The sequence below is a fragment of the Carlito syrichta genome, unplaced genomic scaffold (genome assembly GCF_000164805.1).
Source record: "Carlito syrichta isolate Samal-C Ts95f unplaced genomic scaffold, Tarsius_syrichta-2.0.1 Scaffold163527, whole genome shotgun sequence".
Lineage (NCBI taxonomy): Eukaryota > Metazoa > Chordata > Mammalia > Primates > Tarsiidae > Carlito > Carlito syrichta.
Window position 1 is genome coordinate 33,821 of NW_007107623.1, and position 24,030 is coordinate 57,850.

General features: G+C 37.1%; 1 protein-coding gene across 1 annotated transcript in view; it reads right to left on the reverse strand.

Moving 5' to 3' along the window:
• Nucleotides 1-5,010: 5,010 nt before the first annotated feature.
• The window catches only part of WEE2 (WEE1 homolog 2), a 24,126-nt gene continuing 5,106 nt past the window's right edge, over nt 5,011-24,030 (reverse strand). The window contains exons 2-12 of the mRNA XM_008051098.1: nt 23,558-23,754; nt 21,050-21,101; nt 17,736-17,908; nt 16,421-16,542; nt 11,330-11,476; nt 10,566-10,673; nt 10,326-10,411; nt 9,384-9,554; nt 7,340-7,482; nt 5,345-5,487; nt 5,011-5,036 (exon numbers count right to left, since the gene is read on the reverse strand). Of these exons, the coding sequence (XP_008049289.1) occupies nt 5,011-5,036; nt 5,345-5,487; nt 7,340-7,482; nt 9,384-9,554; nt 10,326-10,411; nt 10,566-10,673; nt 11,330-11,476; nt 16,421-16,542; nt 17,736-17,908; nt 21,050-21,101; nt 23,558-23,754 (1,368 nt within the window). The remainder of the gene's footprint in view (nt 5,037-5,344; nt 5,488-7,339; nt 7,483-9,383; nt 9,555-10,325; nt 10,412-10,565; nt 10,674-11,329; nt 11,477-16,420; nt 16,543-17,735; nt 17,909-21,049; nt 21,102-23,557; nt 23,755-24,030) is intronic.

Sequence of the window (24,030 nt, forward strand, 5' to 3'; positions counted from 1 at the left end):
TGAAGGCCCTAAGACATTCATTCCTGGGCACTACTGTAGACTTTTTACACACAATGCACTTAAGCCACGCTAAATTTGCTTTTTTCTAAAATAATAAATTAACCTTAACTTTTTTGCTTTATAACTTTTAATTTTTTTTTAACTTTTTGACTCTTGCAATAACATCTAGCTTAAAACACATGTTGTACAGCTGTACAAAAGTATCTTCTTTCTTTATATTCTTATTCTATAAGCTTTTTTCTATTTTCAGTTTTTTTGCTGTTAAAAACGAAGACACAAACACATATTTCAGCCTAGGTCAGGATGATCCATCTCACTGTCTTCAACCCCCACATCTTGCCCCACTGACAGGTCTTTAGGTACAGCAACACACATGGAGCTGTCATCTCCTGTGTTAACAATACCTTCTGGAACACCTCCTGAAGCACCTACCTAAGGTTCTTTTACAGTTAACTTTTTAAAAAATAGTTGTACACTCTAACAGTAAAAAGTATGGTATAGTAAATACTTAAACCAGTAACAGTCATTTATTATCATTATCAAGTAACTTGTAAGTAATATGTTGGTCTATGATGTTTTAGCAGCTATGATGTCACTAAATAATTGTTTTTCAGCTCCATTATGGGACCACCATCATATATGCAGTCCATATTTAACCAAAAGGTCAGTATGCAGTACATGACAATATTAAACTTTTAATTTACAGGGTCTAAGCCATATGGAACTTGAGGCACAAGGAAAAATATATACCCCTATATGCATATTTCTATGTATTTAAAACAATTTTTTTTACAGAACATTAAAGTAGTTGATTACTGAAAAATGTTTAAGTAGGTGTGTTAAAACTCACAATTTTGTGTTCAGGTTAAATACTTTATTCATACCAAAAATGGAATTTAATATCATTTTACTTTCCTGGTTTTAATGAAAGTAAATTGATTAGTAATATTTTTCAAACTTTACTTCTTTGTTTATCTTGTTTCAATTGAGAGCATTTCCAGATCTCACAATTTTTCTTGACCAAGTGACAATCTTAAATAATTTTAATTAACTTCAGCTTACTGATCTTGTCTTTAAAATGTGGTGTTTTATCATACATACATAGCTTTTTCATTAGTTTTAATATTTTAAAAATATTCTATTAAAGTATCATTAATCTCGATTGCTGAGTTTCTTGGTGCCACTTAAATTTTGTCTCATTCATCCTAATCCTGGTTCTGGTGGGAAAGGGGATGGATGGAGCCCCACAAATTGCAGAATCCAGGCCAGTGGGGGCCTTTCCTTCCTCTCCATCTCCCAGTCCTGGCACTGTCCAACTTGTGGGGAAGGAAGGTGCCCTCCAGATTGTTCTAACATGCAAAACACTTCAACTGCCCATTCTTGCTGTTTAGGAATAAAATCTTAACTATTAACATCATTTCCAAGACACACCTTAACCCACTGCTGGTCTGGCTCAGTGTTTTACTTGCACCTTCACAATGTTGAGTTTCTGAAGCGTACCATGTTATGCTGCCTTCCACAGGCATTACTAATTTCACACCCCACCCTGTCATCACTAATGTCAATGCCTGCCAGTGATTTCCTCCTTAAAACTCCAACTTCTGCTTAAAAATGAAAAAAACTAAATTTACCCTTTTGCCCAACACCAATGTGCCCCTTCTGAACTCCTTGTTTGTTTTTATGGTACGAAGATTCTCCCAGGTGAACTTTGTAATCATTTTTAAATCTCTCTAATCAACCGAATCTGTTCACCCGTATTCAATCACTTGGCCCTAAAAGTTCATTATGCCATAATATCTACCTTTCTATTCATATACTTTGGGATAAGGAGCGTGGGAGAAATTATTTAAAGAAAAGTACAGAAAGCACCATGCAAACTGAAAACAGACAACCTTGGTAAACTTTTACAACTTTATACATAACACCTTTGTGGAGAGTGTTAATCTGAATTTACTCTCAGACAGAAATTTCCAGTACACATTCTTAGACTGTTGGCTGGAAAAAGTTGTAAGTGCTACTTTAATTTTTTTTCTCCTGTGACAAAGCATGTTAAAATGTACATTTTAAAATGTATAATGTCATGGAGGAACTATATTAAACCATTTTCTTCTGTCATCAAATGAATTCCTTTTCCTGCCACTACAGATGCTTACTTCAATGCTGCTTTTGCTCTCACTGTCCTCAGGACCTGAGACCCCCTCTACCCCCACCCCCCAAACATACACACTTTCAAAATTCTGTACTCAAATAGTCCTTCCTTTCTCTGGTCTTCCATTTCATTTTCTTTCCCACTCAGTCCATCTTGTATTATAAATGAAGGTGACTCGTCTCTCCCATTGATTGTTAGCACTTAGAGGACAGAGAACTTGTGAGTATCCAACTCACAGCTTTAAAACAAGGACAAGCTAGAGCACAGAAATAGGAGGAATCCAGAAGGATGCTCGAAAAGACCTAAAATTAAAATATCTTTTTTTTAAGCTTCAAGGACTTGAAATACGGGCTTAAATGTATTTTTCTATCAGAGATAACCCTTCAGAGATCTAAAATTTGCATTTTGATGAAACCCTGAAACCTCTCAATGGTGCACACAAACACACTGTACCACATAATCATAGACTTTCTCTAGTTCATCCGTAGGGGAGCAAAGGACCTTCCTGATGCTGAGAAGTGGTGACAGGTGGCTTTAATCAGCATTAATCTTTGGCAATAGTGGACTATCTCAGAGCTTCTGTCATTTGCAAGTTGACTGAAGAAGTGTACATCATATATGCCTAAGACTGCAAAGTTACCTTTGGCCTCATCTTTATTTTCCACTAAATTAAATTATGCCAGCTATAGGCATTGAGTGGTAGAGACTAGGGCTGGAATACTTTATCATAAATAGAAAGCTTTAGACAGTTTTGTTGTTTAAAAAATGGTTTTGGGGAATTTTAATCAAGCTTTTACTTTACTTTTAAATCAGTTTTTCTAAAGTCTCATAAGAACTGATGGAAAATTACAGCACTTATTACCTAAATTGATTACTAGCATGTATTTTAAAGTGGTTCAAAAGCAATACTTCATAGTTATTAGTTATTGTGGCTGTTATTTTAATTTTTTAAAAATTGACCTGACAATCTTCATGTAATTCAAGATTGAAATTATGATTCATCTAGAAATAAAAAGGCTTAATTGTTCAGGCTGAAAGGTTAACATTTGTCTTTCTGTGTTCATCTTTCTGCAGCTTTAGATAAAATACCTCTGTAAATTGGTACATGTGTTAGAGCTCAACCAGTAGAGCACCACAGTATTTCTCTAAGTCTCAAGGTATCTGGCCACCTTAATGCTAGTATCAGAGTTTGTATTTAGGATCTATCTACAGAGAAGTAACATATTTTTTAAAGTATTTAAATTTAGCTTTTGTAGTTTTGCCAGCCCACCCAATGATGTTAACTCTGATAGCTTCTTCTGAGCTATATAATAATCTTTGTGCAAAATTAAACTTATAAGGCAAGGAGAGAGAGAGAGAAAGAAGCAGACAAAGACACACACAGAAAGAGAGAGAGAGAGAAAGAGAGAGAGGTTCATTCAGATATGAAGCTAGGCTCTGAGGAACATGGTAGAGAAGGGGTCATAGACCCTCGTAGCAGTGTTGTCAAAGCCTAAGAAGACAATAATGTACCCATTTCTAAATCACAAATTGTGGTTGACCTTGCACTGTACTACAACGGATATGACCTGGGGTGTGTGTGTTAGGGGAGGTAGCAAGAGATACACTAACCTCATTTTAAAATCTAGGATAAAGACTAGTAAATAAAAACAGCAGTGGACTATAGGAAGAACTATACTGCACTTCATTATATGGAAAGAATTGCTATTCCAAAGCAGAACAATGACTGAGGTGAGACTCCTTCATTTATAATACAAGATAGACTAAATGTGAAAGAAAATGAAATGGAAGAACAGAGAAAGGAAGGACTATTTGAGTACAGAATTTTGAAAGTATGTGTTAGGAGTAGGGGAGAGAGGTCAGTTCAGGTCCTGAGGACCATGAGAGCAAAAGCATCTGCTGTGTTAGCAAGAGGTATCTATTTGATGATGGAAGAAAATGCTTTAACTTATGAGGGTTAATCAATTTTTTTTAAAAAATGAAGGAGAAAAAAGAAAATCAGGCAACAGAAAAGCCATTAATCATTAACAGGTAACATTCATTAAGATGACACAAATAGAATTTATCAAATACCTTTATGACCAACGTTATTTTATAGCAGAGTCTAACCATTATTAACTTTTGGGTCTGTGAAGTTGGGCCTTGCCACCAGAACATATTACTATTAACCTACTGAATAACCATACCCATTGATTCATAAAACATTTGCCAACATAAATTTTTCATTCTTTTTTAGTTGTTCATTTCAAAGAAGAGTTCTTTGCCCATAATTTGGCTTTGAACAAGATAAAAACCTTTATTTAAAATACAGTAGTCTATTCTTTACAAGTGTATACGGAAAAGAATTTGAATAAAATAGGATAAAATACCAGGAAACAAAGTCAAATTCTGATAAAAATCCAAAGAAATAGATGAGACCCAGAATATCAAAACCCATCAGAACTGCCATTAAGTGGGTCAGGGCAAACAGATGGGAAAGAAGAGCAGATCAAGTTGTCCTTGTACCCTCTACCACCAGTGTTTTTGGTGCACAAGGTAACAACTCAGAGCTGTTGTATACAGTCTTATTTTTACCCACCTCACATAAGGTTGAAACCATTTATTTAATAAGTACAATATTAGATAAAGGGCATACATTAGGAAAACCACTTCCTCAAAGGTACTGGGAATTCTCCTTTAGGAGTAGCATCATAGCACTGTTGAAATCCCGGCATATTTTCTTGTAAGCTGTTACTTCAACTCAAAACCAAAGTATATTCCTTTCTAAGTTCAATGAAAGTCCCCGAGATACTTGGTAGGGCATTGGCAACAGCAACCTCTTAATCCACAGGCCCAACCAAGGGCTGTTTCCTTTTCTTCTTTCAATTCAGAGGCTCATGCTCTCCCGCTGTTCAGAAAAAAAAGTGATAAGTAAATAAGCTGTTGATGGATGACATTAAAAGTATAACAGTAGAGAAGAGAAATAGCTTCTAATCATTGTACCTGAGACCATCGTTAATACAAAGCCCTACTAGCTGTAGGATCTTGGTTTTAAATGCTAAATTAGAAGTGCCTTTGAAATCTTTGGGCATTCGAGTTGGCTAATTTTTTTCATTTTTTAAGAAGAAGTTTAGAACTGTCAGTATCTATTTCTGGAGGCCCTCCAGTAAAAGGTTAGCTGGTATGAAATGAGTTGTTAAGGGGAACATTACTCACAGGTAAAGCTTGAAGACTTTACAGTCTTTCCTCCCACCAGGCGTTTCATGCTTATTGATCCTGTGTGGGCCCCAGAGATCCCAGAGTCACCATGATGGATGTCTCCCAGGGGTGACTGAGCCTGCTGGGCTTCTCTCAGTTCCCTGCAATGAAAGGGGTGAGGGAAACAAAGGTTACTTGATCCCCAATTAGAGATAATATTTGTGATCAAAACTAAGAAGCTAATATTTGTATTTATTAATAAATTATTCCAGCATTTATAGAAACGAAACTGAGCTATATACAGAATAGAAAATTCGGTTCCTAGGTTGTCATAAAAAATGGTTAGCACCCACATGCCATAGCACATGGTAGTTTTATTTTCCCAGCACCTACATACTGGAACACAAATTGATCTTTGAATTTTAAAAATTAGATGAGCAACTTTTCAGACTATTTATGATAGCTACAGGGGTCAACAAACCCCAGCCTCGGAGTCAAATCTGGCCTGTTACCTGTATTTGTAAATAAAGTCTTACTGAAACACACTCGTTTATATATTGTCTATGGCCATTTTCATACTACAAAAGCAGAGTTAAGTCATTACAGCAGAGAGCAAATGGCCTACAAAGCATGAAATATTTACTGTGTAGCCCTTCACAGAACAAGTTTGCCAACCTCTGGTCTAGACAATTTCAATATGGCTGGTAAAGTCACCTGTGCCCCCATAGCTGGCTTCACAAAGTGTACACAGCATACCTTAAGAGTACTTATATTCTTAATTGTACATATATATGTGTTTTTACTTTGTATTTTATTTATTAGCAGAGACAATGAAATTCAAAACTAAAACAGAGGCTGGCCACGGTGGCTCACGCCTGTAATCCCAGTGCTTTGGGAGGCTGAGGCAGGAAGATTGCTTGAGCCCAGGAATTCAATATGAGCTTAGGCAACATAGCAAGACCTCATCTCTACAAAAACAATTTAAAAATTAGCTGAGTGTAGTTGTGTGCACCAGTAGGCCCAGCTATTTGGGAGGCAGCGGCAGAATGATCACCTGAGCCCAGGAAGTCAAGGTCAAGGCTGCGGTGAGCCATAATTTTTCCACTGCATTCCATCCTGAGTGACAGTGAGACTCTTAACTCCAAAACAAAACAGAAAACAACAGCAAAAACAAACAAAAGACCTGAACAGAAACTATTAAGTGACTTAGTAGGAAGAAGTATCTGACTAAAGAAAGGCTGAGAGTCTCTGTTACTTATTACCAAGAAGTCAGTTTGGGGAACGTTCAAGCTAATCTTTCCAAAATCTTTCACTTGTGTGTCCAAGAGAAGTTGGACTTCTAAGCTTATTTTAGGCAAGGCTCATTTTTTATTTCTTTTGTATTTTCAACAGTGCACAGTTTATGTACCAATCACTTAAAAATGTCTTCTAAACTGCTCAAACCTCACTGCCTGACCTCTTCTCCAACCCCGCCCCATCTAATTAATTAATTCCCTTTATTTAACAAAGGAATGCATTAATAAGGTATAAATACAAGCCTATATGAGTAAGAGATCAGATTGCTTTCCTTGCTCAGAAAAATACTTCTTCCTCAAAATATGTTCCAGGACAGTATGTCTGCCTGCACACTCCTGAAACTTAATGAGTTTCTAAAATAAGTCTCTTCCCACCTTACCTGTGGTTATCTTCCATTAGGTGATCCCCACCAATTACTTAGATACCTGCTGTCACACAGAGTCCTAAGTTTTCTTTACCAGTTGTATTTCTTTGTATTCCTAACTCTTGCTTCCTTTGGGTTAACTGGAATTTTCTCTCCCAAGCAGCCTAGTCACAGAGCTTCACAGTCCCATGCTACAAAGGGCTTTATGCTGCCAGTCTTCCTGCCAGGGACCTATGTATTATCATAATGAATATATATAAACTTGAATCCATAGAGAGGACACACCAGACCAGGGATGCCACTGTGAATAGTGTGCAATAGATTCTTTCTTGACCTCATCATCCACAACGTACCTCTCCAGTATGGCAGTCTTAAACTTTTCCAGATTCAGCTGCTGCTGGAGCTCTTCTGCTTTCATGAGGGAGGGGCGAAGAACTCGATTTCTGGCCAGAGCTGCTGCAGAAGGTCTCTCTCCTGGATCAGGGTAGATCATGTTCTGATCGTGCAGGATCAAAAGAAAGAAAGCAGAAGCTTCACTATTGGGAAAAATCTTCCCACTCAAGCCAACTCCAACCCAGCTTCTACTGGTAAATTAGCAAAACCCTGTTTCTCCTTTGTGCAGAGGGAAGAGATAAGTGAAAACTTAGCTCTGCCTTGGACAAGAGGATTGTCCCTGTCTGGTAGCAATTGTCCACACCTTTGTCTTTCAGTATCATATTTTAAAGCTGGCTGTCTAGTTAATGAGTCTAATGCCTTAACTTTAAAGTGGAAAAAACTGAAACCCTAGATTAAAAGTGACTTTTCCAAGTAATTGGAAGGGCCAAGACCAAAACCCAGTTTACTCAAACCTTAGGTCAGCTCTTTTTCTGCTTCATCATGCGGCTTTTTCATTCAATAACAATAACCAGGATTGGTTCAGCCTGTAATCCCAGCACTTTGGGAGGCCGAAGCAAGGGGATTGCCTGAGCCCATGGGTTCAACACCAGCCTGGGCAACTTGGAGAGACCTCATCTCTACAATAAATAAAAAATTAGCCAGGTATGGTAGCACACGCCTGTAGTTCCGGCTACTTGGAAGGCTGAGGCGGAAGGACCACTGGAGCCCAGCAGGTCGATGCTGGGGTAGCTGTGAGCATGCCACTGCACTCCAGCCTAAGTTACAGAGTGAGACTTTAACTCAAAATAATAATAATAATAATAATAATCCACCATGATAGTATTCCTAAAGCATTTATCTCAATGTAGAGGATGTATGTAACTTAAGATGATTTGAATGTAATAGGAAATAGCTAATTATCTACAGCAATTAACATTGTTATAGAATAAAACATTAAACCCCCCATTTGGGGACCAAGTTCAGAGCCAGCTCCATCATTTACTTTATAAACTTTGCTGAAGTTCAGCTCCTCTTTCCTGAAATTTGCAGTAATGATATTCATCTTCTGGGATTACTGTTAAAATGAAATGAATTAACATATATGTGTTGCCTAGTACAGAGCCAGCATTTAAGTACTCAGTTTACACATAGAAATAGGTAATTAGACTTTGAACAAAAGACTACTGTGTGGAAGGATTTGCAAAAGAAGTTAGAAAGGACAGGTTCATAATTATACATTTGAAGTTTGCAGATAAGCTGAGAAACTCAAATCTAATATCGAAGAAAGTAGATATTTCTAAGGCGATTTTAGGGATCCTAACCAATCGTATTCCCTAAGCTATGAAGTCATATATGCATTTTATTTTCTTGGTCTGATTCTAATCTTACAGCTTTTTGTATACCTTTGTTTCTATATAATATCCTTTCTTGTCCCTATACATACCCAGATATCATTAAGTACAAGAAGAACATAGATTTTTAAATGACATTATGTCTTTTTTTCTAATAGTTCAAATAATTGATGTTATTGTCAATTTATAATAAAGTACTTTGTACCTTCTTAGGTACAGTAGAAACTCATTCATTTAGTAATATCATCACTATTACCACTAACAACAGTTAAAGCCCTGAAGTAGGAACAAAAAGAGCAGGTTTGATTTTGAAGTTGACCAGTTACTAACTGTGAATACAGGAGTTGAGAGCTGCTCTAAGCCTTTGTATTCTCAGCTGCAGAATAAAATACTATCTGTCCATCTTACAGGGTTGTTAGAAGGGCAAATAAAAAAAAAGGTTTGTAACAGAATTTTCAAGCTGTAATACACAGGGTTTTATGACATTCTGTAAGTTTCTTTGAGAATTTCTTAATCTGTCCTCTGTCTTTTCTGAACTTCCTAGTCATGGTTCCTTTTTCATTCTGTTAATGAAACTACCAACATCTCCGTTTTCTTTTTCTCAACTACTTGACACCACATTTTTAAAAATAGACATTTCATCTTTTCTTCATCTCATAAGAGTTGTCACCTTGAGTAGACTGTAAAAGTCTTCTGAGAGCTCCTGAGGGAGGTCCGGAAAGTTACCCTCACGGATATGGTGCCATGCAGCGCCATTGGCAGGTAATGACTCTGCTCCCGCAGCCACTGCAATTGTTAATCCCAAGGCAAATATGTCTGCTTTAGGAAGCTGCCGATAATCCTTTAAAAAGGAAACAAGAAGGCCAGTTAGTATGCCAAGCAGTGTGAGTCTATCTAGACTAAAACATAACTAGTAGGAGAGATTCATTTGAGTGCATGCATATAAGCTCTAAACAGGCACTGTCGGCAAAGTTACATTCACTATAGTTAGTAGTTTATTTCTGTAGAGATTAAGAAAATGCAAATCTACTCCATTAACACTATGTGCCCTGGGGAGTCCAGGACAGAATCTTAGTGCCATTTTGCTCTGTCAGGCTCAGAAAGGCTTGGTACTATAAATTGGCTAATCACTGGAAGAAAAGACTCATTTTTTCCTGATTGTCACCCAGGAGGAAGTTGTATCATTCCTAGGCCTGATGCAGCAGACACTGTGGAAGATGGGCAATGACTAAAATTCATTTCAATGACCAAAGCTGGTAATGCTATCAGAAGGATGATACAGCATGATAAAGATAGGTTTGACCAATATGGATTTGAGGGAAAGGCTTCTTAGGCAATCCATGAGATTAGGAATTCTAAGACATATTGAAACAGTAAAGGACCTTTAGAAAGAACAGTGTAAATACTGATTCATCCTTGAATTGAGCCAGTTTTCCTCACATTTTTTTTGAAAAAGCTTCTTACCTATCTTTAGTCTCCATTCTGAATGGCAAAAGAGATACTATAAGTTTAAGTTATAAATATATACTTTTCATTTTTTGCACTGCGAGCCTTCATTTGAGTCAAAGGGTTCCATAGATGATAAAATATGCTTTATTTTCCTAATCTATACCTCTTGCAAAATCTCATTAGCCAGGAAGCGAATATCTCCTTCTTCCACTTTGGGTATGTTTATTGATGTCACATGACCTAGGTCACCTAGAGAAAGACAGAGAAAAGGAAAGGAAGAACAAAGAAAAAGAAAAAAAATAGAGTTCTTTAAAAGTATGCCTTTCTTATACTGGAATAAATGAAGTCATCAATATAAATTTTATAGGATAATAGTGTACTGGAGGGGATAAGGCAGACTCACCAATTTTATATATCACACTGGCAGAGAGAAACCAATCAGCTTCATTTTCAGCTTCTTCTATGACTTCAGAGAAGTCACTTTGCATCTTGTGACAAATGAAGATGTTACCTGAAAAAATGCAGAATAGACATAAGTAATGATTCCTCAGCTTTTCACCTCAAAGAATCTTTTCTATATTTGACATTTCAGTTTCCCTCATTTCTTCTTCTGTGTGGACATAGCAAGATAACGAACTTTTTTTTTCCTACGAAATCTCTCACGTCACTTCTTAAAATTAGCCAGTTATGGCTAATACCTACTTAAGTTGAACTGACCTCATACATTCATTCCCTACCCTCTGGAGAAGTTGGTGGCAGGATATTATTATCTCAAAATAAATAAATAAATAACACAAAATAGTCAAAATTTGTCCTTGGTTTTCATATTAGTGAGGGATAAAGCCAGTCATTTCCATTCAGTTTAATCAGTGCTGATTTAGCCAACCTGCTGTCACTTACCTATGTGGTAAATTAAATATCTAATTTCATTTTTTGGCATCACTATATGGGCAAGAGTCTTTTCTCTCTCTATTCCCTGGGCCCAAGGGGGGAATGTTTAAAGTCATTTAACTGTTTTTGTTTCCCCCCCAAGGGAAATGAGTGGAAGGAAGAGATTCTGCCAGCTAACACTATCTCTGATACTTAATAGACACACAGGCCCAGGTTTTTATGATGATGGGAACAAAACAAAATATGTCAGGAAGAGCAGAAGGGAACCATACTGACTTGGTTTTATGTCCAAGTGCACCATGCCAGAGTTGTGGATGTACTTAAGTCCAAGGGAAACTTGTAGAAGGATGTCCTTGAGTTTTGGCTCTTGAAAATGATTACCAAAGTTAGCATTTTCAGATATAGCAGCTTGTAAGCTCCCACCTGGGAAAGAACAATAGAGAACAGCCCCCACAGAATGGGAGAAAAGACATGTGTCCTACAAATGAAACACAGTAAATACAATAAGCCTTCCATATCCTCAGTGGTTTGGTTCCAGGACCCCCGCCCCTCTCTACCCCATTCCCCCACCCCTGCAGATACCAGATCCTGGACCACTCAAATCCCTTATGTAAGATGGCATAGTACTGTATTCAGTAAATTCTTCATAAATGACTTCAGTCCAGCAAGTCCAGAATACTTCAGTGTCAGTGCAAAACCTGTGACATCTGCCCTCTATCTATACTACAGACATGTTGAAAAGAAGAATTACAGGACTTTTGAAGAACAAAAGAAAATGCCAGTATCTCAGCTATCCAATATAAGGTTCTACTGCTTTGAGTATGTGCCAACTAACATTTTTACAGTTTTACCAAATTATTAACCAGAAAGCTAATCAGACCTACTAATATAACTTCTGTTGGTGTTATTGATTAATTCCATGTCAGTGTCAGGCTAGCAGTTACAGTCCATTAATATTTTTAATGTAACTGATTCTAAATCTAATTTCACTTAAAATATATCACAAATATGAGAACATTTATCAATCACTGACCCGAGGAAAATATAAAAGCTCTGTATATACCTATTTAAGCCACAGTATTTGTATATCACTTATAGACTCTATTGTTATCAATAAAAAATAAAGCCTATGTTCATATGACAAACTGATTGTGGCTTCCTACCTAGAGTGATAGAATGTTTCTGATCACTATTTCATTAATTAGCATTCACTGGCAAGGCCTTACTGGCAGTTACAAAACCCATAGCTCCACCCTTCAACTATGTATCAGAACAATAGGATCTGAAATAGTAATGGAATATTTGAGGACATCCATATTTAAAAGCGTAAAACTGAATTTAAAGGGTTATCTGTCTTACTAAAATAATTAAGTTCAGAAGGGAGAAGAATTCAGCCCTTTTCAGAAACATAAGAGAACTGGAGTAAAGATTTTCCATTTTTCTGGAAGTCTTCTAAGAATTTATATGCTCTAGATGACTTATTATTTAGAGAGAGTAAGTAAGAAAAGGGACTGTTTTGGTACTTGTTAAAAACTAAGGCACTCCAAAATTAAGATTATAGGTAAAGTTATGAGGTAGTTGACAAAGAGGAGGAAGGCTGCATCCATTGACACTCTTGTTCCTTACTTGTTTCCAAGAAGTACTTGAAAATCTTTAATGCATTCTTTTAGATTATAAGCAGAGATATTTATAATCCTCTGAAGAGCTATAGGTATTCAGTAAGGGCAACTAGACCAGTGCTAGCACACGTTTAAATACCCAGAAGCTCTGTAAATAAGATTCAAGTTAGCCAAGTAATAGTTAACAGTAGAAATTACTAAAGTACTCATTTACACAAAGGTGTCAGAATACCCTGATTTTGCTACAGCTAGAGCTGATTGTCTGCCTCTTACAGAAGAGCATAATTAATTGTTCTGTATGAAATAGTAACAAGGAAGTGTTATAGACACAGTAATACTGAATGCACCGTGAACTTCATCCCTGCTAATCTCATTCAGCCACTGAGGAGTCTTAACCCCATAACTCAAAGTACCTCCTGTAGGTAACTACTGGAATTGCAAGCGGTTTGTCCTAGGCCGAAACAACCAGCTCCTGGAGGGCTCTTCTCAAACCAACCGCCTTTGTGAGATGGGCTGATGAGTCCCCTCTCTTTACCCAATTGGCAGAAAGAAAGTAAAAAATATATATAAATAAATCTGTTTTCTTCTCTGCTAGTGAGATCTAACAGCTACCAAAACTAATAAGCAGAGACCTTCTAACAAAATGTAAAGCAGATCAATAATTGAGACTATTTTGCTCTTACATTTGTATTCTCACAGTCTTCATGTTATATTACTACCTATATCACAAGCATATTTTTCTGCTGATAAAGTTGTTCCTCGTCTGATAGAAAAATATAACCAATAGTCATGGTGTTCTACAGAGGACGCTGATTTCTGGTGTCACAACATCCAAACAAGTGTGAGAACCACCATTCTAGGGGGCGCATGCTTTGTACAACTTCAGTGACAGAAGACATCACAAGAAAATACTGCCTTAAAAGAGAAATTAATAGTCCAATCCTGAGTCAATTAGAATCCTGAGGGTTGCAGAATCAACTTACTACCAGTGACCCTTCAGATTTCTGATGCAGACCCAGAGGTGATTTGTAGGGGAGTTTGGCAAGGGTGAGGGAAAAGGAGGAACATTTTATTGGTTCAGGGTTCAGGAGGGACAGCAGGGGAAATTATAGGACTGCTGGTCTCTAACAGTAATAATCTAATTTACAACCTGTTATCTAAGTCATCTAATTTATAATCTAAGTTAAAGTTGTAACTGTATGTGTTTCAGCCTGACTGCTATGATAATCTGGTGAAAAGGGTGGGCATGGAGTGGGTACAGGACATGAGGAAGAAAAGGTGAGATGGAGGGAGAAGTAGGGGTTGGAGGGAGACAGAAATAGAAGGAATGAGGCACTGACCACTCTGCTGCCTTATAAGTACTTTGTACTCATCCTTTATCTAGACCCACAGTGCAAAATCTCCACATTCGTTATCATAATTATCAATAAGACAAAGTATGAAGGCATATCTTATTTTCCATAATCAATTCATGTTTGACAGTGTCAACAGGAATGGGCTATGTTTTGCAAAAACCAAGTTACATTTTAATTGGCAAGTATGCCATGACGTTAGTGGACTACCATGGTGAATAGACAATACTTTCCTGTAATCCACATCTAGTCTAAGTAGTAGTCCTGTAATCCACTACCTGGCTTTCACAGCCTTCTCTGGTCTTCCCACATTTTATCTTGATGGTATCATTTCCTACTTACAGGGGTCACCTATGTCACGTCAGTCTCCTTACTGCCTGATAATGATCTTAGCCTGGATGCTGTTCCCCTAACTGGATGCCTTCTAATTTCCAGAACTCTGGTCCTTCTTCTGCAAGGTTTAATTCAAGTCTTACCTCCTTTACGAAATTTTCTCAGAGTAGTCTGATAATGACAATTATTGGGTTTTTGATAAGTGTCTGGTATTGGCACTGTACTAGCATTGGACATATATTGTTGCTAGTAGTCAAACTACTCCCTGAGGTGTTATTATCCCTTCACTCAGAGAGATTAAGTGACATCCCAGTAATTATATAACTAAGCTGCACAGCGGGGCTTTGAACCCAAGTCTGTCTGACTTGAAAGCCCAGACCCCTTCCCACCATACTGTGCCACTTCTTGCTTTTCATCTTTTACTGTTGTTGTTGTTGTTGTTTTTTACCATAGTTGTACCATCTAGCTTTGTACCAAATTGTCTCTTGTGTAGTAACAAGTGAAGTAAAGCTCCTTTGAGAAAAGGACTTACTTTGTCTCATTCTAGGATATCTCTTACCCTAATGCTTATTATAGTGTCAAGCCTGTAGAAGTTACTCAAATGCTAAAATGAATGAAAAGATTATTTGTAATAGGAATAACCTGCTCCATTTTATCCTTTTTGAAAATTTGAAATCTTTTTTGCCCAAATCAGGTTAAAATTAGTTTTGCTTTATTGATTCATTTTGTAATTTGGTATTATTTTTGTTTATTAGTAGCTAAAGTCATGAAAATAAGACCAGTCTTCCTTATAGAGAGAAAGGGGAAACAAGAATAGGGATTCTCAGGTTGCAATGAGAGGGAATTAGGAAAACAAGGTGATTAAGAAAAGACTTAACCTCTCAACTATAAGCATAAAGAAAGGGCCCATTTCCCCCCCCCAGGGAACTATTAGAAAGGGGAATTTAAGGTAAACCTTAAAGAGAAAAAATACCCACAGAATTTACAGATAAGGCTGCAAGGAAATCTGTCTATAAGGAAGCAATAAGAAAATGCCAGATTATTATTTTGTAGGATGTATATACCATTTTCTATATTTCTAGCATTTCACAATATTATTTACTTACCTACTTGTTCACTTATTTATATAATGATGAAGTTTATCACTGATCACTGTCCTCAAAAGCCAGGCTGGACATATAAACTCAGGGCCATCTGGTAGGTACCCAAATCACTAAAAGATAGACTGCACTATTAAAGAAACTCAGGGTAGTTGTGGGTGGGAGACAAGGTTGGGGTTATCAAATATTGCTGTGGGTAGAATATGAATTGGTACTCCTAAAATAAAGGGAAGCTTCAATTTGTAGTACTTTACTACTTTCCCACCAAACATTTTGATGAAAATTATTTCTAACACTAACAACATATAACTGCTGTTAGGTTGACTCCATAACCATAGATTATAAGCTCGCTAGACCAAAGGACAACTATTTCTGATTTGAGCAGCCAGAAGAAAGTGTCACTGGTTACTATGTATGGATGTTTCTGAAGGCGCAGGAGAAAGTTATTTGAAGACATGGAGTTTCAGTCCCAGCTTCTGGCTCCATGCCCTTTATCTAGTAAGAACACTAAAACTCAAAGGTAAGAAGCAGTAGTATGAACAATCCCCAATTTAGGAAGCCACTTGAAAAATAATCCAAAGTTGACTGTACCCCAAACCACCAATGCATGATGAAGATAGCTTACTTCCCATCTCCCAGAAAGTGGTAGGGACTATGGCTTTATCTTTCAGAACATCTCGCAAATGGTGAAAGGATGATTGACCATTTAAACCACAAGGGTAAAAGTTTCCTCTGAATGTTAAATGTGAATGCTTTGAAAGAAATATGTAGTAATATGAGCCTGAAAATTTCTTTTCAACTCAGCTTATTTTCTCCAGCTCTCTGCTTCCAAGCAAGACTACAGTACAGATTTTTAGGTATGACTCTGCTGTACTTGGCATAAACTGTGAGGGGAGGTAAGTTTATTTCTGAAGACTTAGAAAGTTCATCTCCCTCTCTGTAGATATCAGTCCACATACTTACCATTGCAGTATTCATTCTGAATGATCATGTAGTCATCTTCTGCCCATGAGGAATGGTAACGCACCACATGGGGGTGGTGCCCAAGCACCGCATGAGCGTAAACTTCATGCAGAGCCAAATTCCTAAGAGACAGAAAAGCATTGAGGAAGAAAAAAAAAAAAAATCAAGATACTTCCGCAGAAGGTTTCATAGAGCATTTTATTGCATAAACACATTCATGTAAAAATGTTTTAAAGGACAAGATATGAGGCATTATAAACAATAGCAGAACATTGCATGCTCACTGCTTGTTGTTGTTTCTTGATTAATCTTTATAATTACTTGGTAAGATACCATGGAAAGGATGAAGTCTCTAGAAAGTAAGTGGCTCAAAGGTAAACTTCAGGCCAGAATCATGGGCAACCTGGTACCAAAGTCCATTGTTTTTGTTTTTGTTTTTTTCCAACTTAACATGATACATGTAAAGAAGTATTTTTATGCCTCAGTGACAGACGTGCTTCAGGTCTTAACTTCATTGACTCACAATCAAAACATCTTAATTGGCCACCAGACATTTGATTGTGAATATCGTAATGGGCCCTTGACCTTCTCTATGAAGGCTACACAGTCAACACTGAACTCAGCAAATATGATATAGTCACAGGGATGGCCTTGGAGGGAGATATTCATTATGGAATAGGAAGGCCCAACACAAGAAAAGCAAAATGGAGTACTTGAATTTCAGTGTAAAAATTAAAAATTCTAAAGCCTGTAATTTTAGATTCTGCATGTTAAGCTTTATAACAGTTCATAAGAATCATTGATAGATAATGAAAATATGTGGGTTTTTTTGTGATCAAGGAGTTTTTGAACAGTTCTGGGAATGAAATATAAACTTCTGTTAATAATTTTTCCTTGCATGTAGTTTCTGAAACTTGACTATTTAATGCATTATTAATACAAAGTAGAGCTAAACCAGTAAGCTAACAGTAACTTCTTACTTGGTAATATTTCTGATGAACTAAACAGACATCAGAAGACAATTCCATGAAAAAGAGGCAATGAGACCAGCAGTAGAAAGTAAAAGTCAAGACCCACAAAAAAATACATGATCTAAAATGATTGTGTTATATTTTAGGAAATAACTTATCTCTGAGCTAGAAAACTAAAGAGGGTTATGAATGTGAGACAACATACAATGGGGGAGTGTTGTTAAAAAAAACACAAGCAAATGATATGTTTTCAGTAACGTCAGTGCTATTATTTAAAATATGTTGACAAGACACAGCTCTCGAAATCCAAATGTATACTTCTAGTACATTTCAAATGTACTTACTCATTTGATAATTCTGCAAAAGGTTTTGTAGAACGTTTTATTGCATAAACACATCCATCCAGCCTCTTGACACACTTGTAGACTATACCAAATTCACCAACCCCAATTTTTTCTATTTCCAAGAATTCTTTTTCATAGCGGGAAGCCATATTTGTTTCTCGTAGAACACATCTCTATAATATTTTAATAAAAAAGAAATTAGAATAATTCTAATATATTGTGAGCATTGAAATTGAACCATATTACATTTCTAAATTGTTCAGTTTTCAAAAAGACTTTTGAGGCAAGCACAATTAATTCTATCTGTGTCAATACTCATGGTATCAAGAATCTTCCCAACTGCTAACTACCTTCTCTGTGTTCTTTGTAACCTTCCATACAATTCTGTACTGGCATTTCCCTCACATATTTTTCAATATTCTTTTCTCCATCTGGTTACACTGTTCTTCACTATATATTTCTACAGGGGACACATCTCACATGCAGTGCTACTGTCCTCAGTTGAATGAATGACTGGGAGCAAAGTGGAGCATTTTTTTTTTTAAAGACCTCTCTTCTCTACTTGTCTCAAATCTGGATGTAAACTTTTCCATCTCGAATTGAACAAACATAGTTGTTTTCAATTTGTTTTCCCAAAGATCTTTATTGTAGAAAACTGTCAAATTTATATGTTTGGATTGTATGTGCCCAGGTCTAGCGACCACTCCCCCTTCTGGCCAAATAGCAACATAAATCCTTGTCTGGCTAGTAAATCACCCCAGGTAAGTTATTGAATTGCTTTATCAGTTTTCTCATCTATAAGCTGAGGCTCATGGCAACTGCTCCTCAGCGTTTTTTTAAATATTACATGAAAATATACAATATTTCATATATTATGTTTAATATATATCTAGTTTAATGCCAAGTACATAGTATATTATCAGTAAACTTCTGACCAAACTCTCCATAAATTTATATACATCTAAATCCAAGCTGATTTATCTCCCAAAGTCATCTTTTCCCAGTGTCCCAATCAGGAAATTTTTTTCTTTCTTTTTATTATTTATTTATCTATTTATTGAGTTGGAGTCTCACTCTGTCACCCCGGCTGGAGTGCAATGGCAAACTCAGAGCCACCCCAGCGTCAACCTGCTGGACTCCAGCGATCCTTCCACCTCAGCCTTTCATGTAGCCAGAACTATAGGCACGTGCTACCACACCCAGCTAATTTTTTATTTTTATTTACTGTAGAGACAAGGTCTTGCCAAGCTGCCCAGGCTGTTCTCAAACCCGCGGGCTCAGGCAATTCATACCTCGGCCTCCCCAAGTGCTGGGATTACAGAGTTTTTCTTTTCTTATCTTAGGAGTTTGAAAAAATCTTGGCTCTTACTAGCTCTTCATTTTTGACATCTAATTCCAATCACTTTTCATCAGCAAGATCTATAGTTTGCATTACCCTGAGCCAGTCTTAAGCTCTGTTTCCTCCATGTCTGGATTTGCTACAGTTACCAGCCCTCCCTCCAACTCCTATAATAGTAAGAATTATCTTTGCAAAAGACACCATAGAGTCAGAGATGCCTTTTTTTTCTCATGAGAAATTCAAACTTTTGATAAGAGGCTTCAAGGCCCTCTAACAATTGCATACCCACTACCCTACCACCCTCTCAGATATCACAGAGGTCAGAGTTCCATCCACATCACTCCCCCACTACCCATCCTACCCTTCTCATCCAGGAAGCCTGTTCTTCTGCCTTCATAGCATTAAAAGTTACTTGTTTTCTTTGCCTAGAATTATCTTAACAATATGCTATCTCTTCTACCCAAGTCTTGCTTCCTACAAGAAGTATTTTTACTAACCTTCCATATAGATTTTAAATATGTACATGTATGAGTATGTATATTCACATTACACATATGTACATACACAGACACATCTTGTAGCTTCACATTTTTGTATAGATTGTTTTGAAATTTCAAAGATCTTTGCTCCTCTCAGGCAGTGACTTTCATACAGATATTTTTTTTTCCTTAAAGGATCTAACTAAATACAGTGCTTTGCATAGATTGAATGTTCAATAAATATTGTTGGCATTTCTATCTGAAACCAGGAGATAATTATAGAATAAGTGAGGAATAAAATCTGAGGGTAAAACATTGAAGGCATAAGTCAAACATTTGCATATGAAGGAAAGTCTGGGCCAGTGGCCTTCTTCCCTATAATGTTTACAGTAGCCAGGTGTCAACAGTTTTACAAATTAACACATTGTATTTATGCCAATAAAATAGAACTTGCTTCAGAAAACTCTGGAAGTTTGAAGAAAAACAAACTTTAAGTTTCCACCTAAAAACATTGAAATAACAGTGGTTGTAGCTCCATTTAATTATCTATGATTAATGTGTAATCCATAGTTGTGATCATTCAGCATATAAAATTGAGTCTTTTTGTATACTGAACAGTGAATGTAGGCATGTTTTCATTATTTATAAACATCTCAATGGCAATTTAATATTCCACTGATTTAAAACTATAATTAGCTTAGACTTTCTTCTATTATCTGGCATTTAGTACCCCCATACCCCTCATTTTTTTTTTTTTTTTCCTATTACAAATAAACATCTCTGGAGATAATATTTACAGTATTATTTTCTTATATTATCAAATGAGGGCTAGTAGGTCGAAGACTGAGCATTGTAAAAATTGACACATATTGACACATTTAAAAGCTAAAGTTTTGCATATAAATCTCTGGCTCTATACCATTTTTTATTCTGTTTTTCCATTTTAAGACAAAAAAAGTTAATTTTACCTTCACTTCTCTATTCTGTGAGTATAAAATGTTTCTCCAGATCAAAGATAGAAACAGAAATACTTAATTTAAAAATACTCTGAGGTAATGATTCAGCAATATATTCATATACATATTTGACATTGCCTGGCAAAGTAACAACTGGCTAAGAATATAGACCCTCACTGGAATCCAGATAAATTCAAGGGCAATGCACATTTGCAGAGCTACAGTGTGTATGTGTGTGAGACAGAGGGAGGGGACAGAGAGAGGGATGGAGGGAGGGGATAGAGGGAAGAGAGGGAGGGAGGGAGGAGAGGGCAGGAGAGGAAGGAGGAAGAGGAGTAGAGGGGAGGAGGAAGAGGAGTAGAAGAGGAGGAGGAAGAGAAGTAGAAGAGGAGGAGGAAGAGAAATAGAAGGGGAGGAAGAGCAGAAGAGGGTAGGAAGAGGAGTAGAGGGGGAGGAAGAGGAGGGGACAAAGGGAGAGAGAGAGAGAGAATAGGATAAAGTGTCTGTGTTGTGATAGCTGGACCAAGGATCATTGCTTACCTTGGCAGGCAGCCCTTGTTCTCCCTTGCCTTCCTCTGAACCAGCTTCCTCACTTAAAAAAAAAAAAAAAAGTTATATCAGTGTATGATTAACACTCATTGAGCCTGGTGCTATACTAGGTTCTGAGGTTGTAAGAGTAAATAAGACAATTCCTTTCTCTCTTCAATTTATATGTAGAAGCAGGGATAACCAAGAAATTTCAATACAAGAACTTGGGACAGGACAAGAAACAAGGATACCATGGATAGCACTCAATTATCTCAAGAGTAAAAACTTTCCCAGAAGAACAGATATACAAGGGGAGACCAAAAAACACAGAATTATCTTTTGGAGGGCAGTTCCCTTGTAGTACAGGCTTAGCCCGCTAGGTAAGTGTTCTAGGAACCTATCAGCATCAGTGTATCAACTAGCGTTGTTGTGAGAGGCAGTGTTTGACTTCATTTAATTTTTTGGACATTCTTTCAACATGTTTGCCTGTTTCATGATGGGTGATTTACGAGCGCACCTGCCCACACCCTGCTGAATGAATGTTCAGCAGTTTTTGACTAATGGCAGTATGACTCCCATGCCCCACCCTCCCTATTCATCCAATCTTGCCCAAGCAACTATTTTTTGTTTCTCTGGATGAAGAGAAACAAACATTTCCTCAAAGGGAAATGTTTGCCGATGTGGAAGAGAGAAAACAAAAACCAGCAGAAGCTCTAAAAGACATTAAAATTGACAAGTTCAAAACTGTTTTGAGCTGTGGGAAAAGCCTTTCAGTAGATGTATTGCATCAAACGGAGAGTACTTTGAAGGTGAATGAAGTTTAAACATTTAAGAATACACATTTTTTAATAAATAAATTTGGGTTTTTTTGAGACCCACCCCCCTCTTCCATATAAGCTTTCAAGAATGAGTAGGAACTGGCCAAGGGAAAGGAGTGGATTTTAAGCATGTAGAACACTATGTGCTAAGAACTGGCAGCAAGAGAGAGTGCAGAATATATGTGAAACTGTTAAATGGATATTATTATCCCCAAATGAGGAAAACAAGGCATAGAGATATTAAATAACTCTAAGTCATGCAATTAGCAAGTGGCAGACCTGAGACTTGGAACCAGGTCTGAACCAAAGCATTTGTTCTTCACTGCAACTCTATACTCTCCTGTTAACACCCCTCTCCCAGAACATGACTTTGTATTCGGTTCACAGGTAGACTCTAAGTAGAGCAGAATCAGCCCTAACCCTGACTCAGCAATTTTCAGCTACTTTTCAATAAGCTGAAGTTATTGACACTCTTTTTAGCCTGAATAGTTGTATTCTGAATCCTTAAACAAGATTTCAGCAAACTATGGATGTGTGTGTGTGTGTGTGTGTGTGTGTGTGTGTGTGTTTGAAGTACAAAGTAGAAATGACAAATGGAGGATATTACATTCATGGAAATAGATACTGGATATTTGTGACTTAAATACTACATTCTACTACTTTACAAAGTAACAACCCCACAATAAAAAAGGGAGAAAACAGTCTCAGAAACACTAAGTGATGTTACTAGTGTCACCACCTTTATTGCAAGGAGTTCAAATTAGGTATTTATATATCTTTGGCTGGCTTTGGTGAGAGTCTAATCATTTACAATTTACAAAGACTCCTGAAGAATTAAAACCAACAGAATCCTTGACAACTAAAGTAAGCAAGTGTATTTGTGCTGAATTTCTGATTACTTAGGTGAGATTCAGGAGATAATGTTGAGAAAACCTATTCTGGCCACAAGGCTTGTTGATTCATATTCATTGATTCCAAAGAAACAATTCGGCATAACACATTAAATACTCTGCAGAGTTTAGATTGCTAGTTGTTCATTTATTTTGCTGAGTATGTACAAACATAAATGACTGCTCTACTTTAGAGGCACTTCTATCCTACAAAAATTCTTGAGAAATAGTAGTGTCTCTGAGTAACATGCACAATCCTTTTGTGGACGATTTCTACCATTCAGTGGCCTTTGTGAAATAGTGCGTTTGGCTTCCCATTCTTTAGCACCTCTGAAAGCAACACTATCCTTTTCTCTCCAACCAATCTTCCATCACCTGCAGAGAAGTTCAAATCCTTGTTCTATAGCTTTCATCGGTGGTTACACAAGCTAGACTCAAAGCAGCAATATACTCTCTGAAGAGTGAACTACACCTTTCCCAACTGCTAGCCTCACATTAATCAGAGGAGACCCCTTGAATGCAATTCTGTAGCCATTCAACTTCCTAATGGAAGCCAGATATCTATCTCTTACTCTGGCTTGTTCTTTTACAGAAAAGGCATCCATGGTACATATCAGAATGGAAAGATGTTAGAATCTCTGTGACAAAGCAGGTTAAAAACTAACATTTATGTTTAGGGAAGAGAGACTATGTAACCATATCAAGTTCATTCAAAAACAGTGCTTGTTCCTACTCCTGCTCTAACACTCTCCCCTTACCCCTTGACTTTAGTAACAGCAGTTCTCAAAAGTTGTATGCAACAGAGCACTTACAGATCTCCTCGAATTTTCCTCTTGCCACTAGATTGAAGGAATAGTTTTCTGTAGGACTCTGGGGTGAAGGGATTAATATTGACCAGAGCCAGTGAAGTCATCTCTTCTTTGAGGGAAGCAGGTATGAGCTTCGAATGCTTAGATCCTCTGGAAGGCAGCTTCCCTTTTGGGGAAATTACCAACTGGCTCAGCATGCTCTGAATGAGGATAACAAAAGGCAAGTCAGAATAGGGTTACTACAAAGAAAAGTGTTTCAATTAACTAGTTAATATTTGAACCAAAGAAAGTTATTGCTGAAATAGGCCTTAGAGATTATCTGGTTCTGTGCAAACTAGTTGCATAGTAACTGGTCCTTTTATGAAAACTACAGAATCCCATTCTCGCCCTCTAGCTATTCTCATTCATGAGGTCAGCACAGGAATCTGTACATTTGTCAGGCTCCGCCCCCCCATACTCCACCCCCCCCCCCCCCC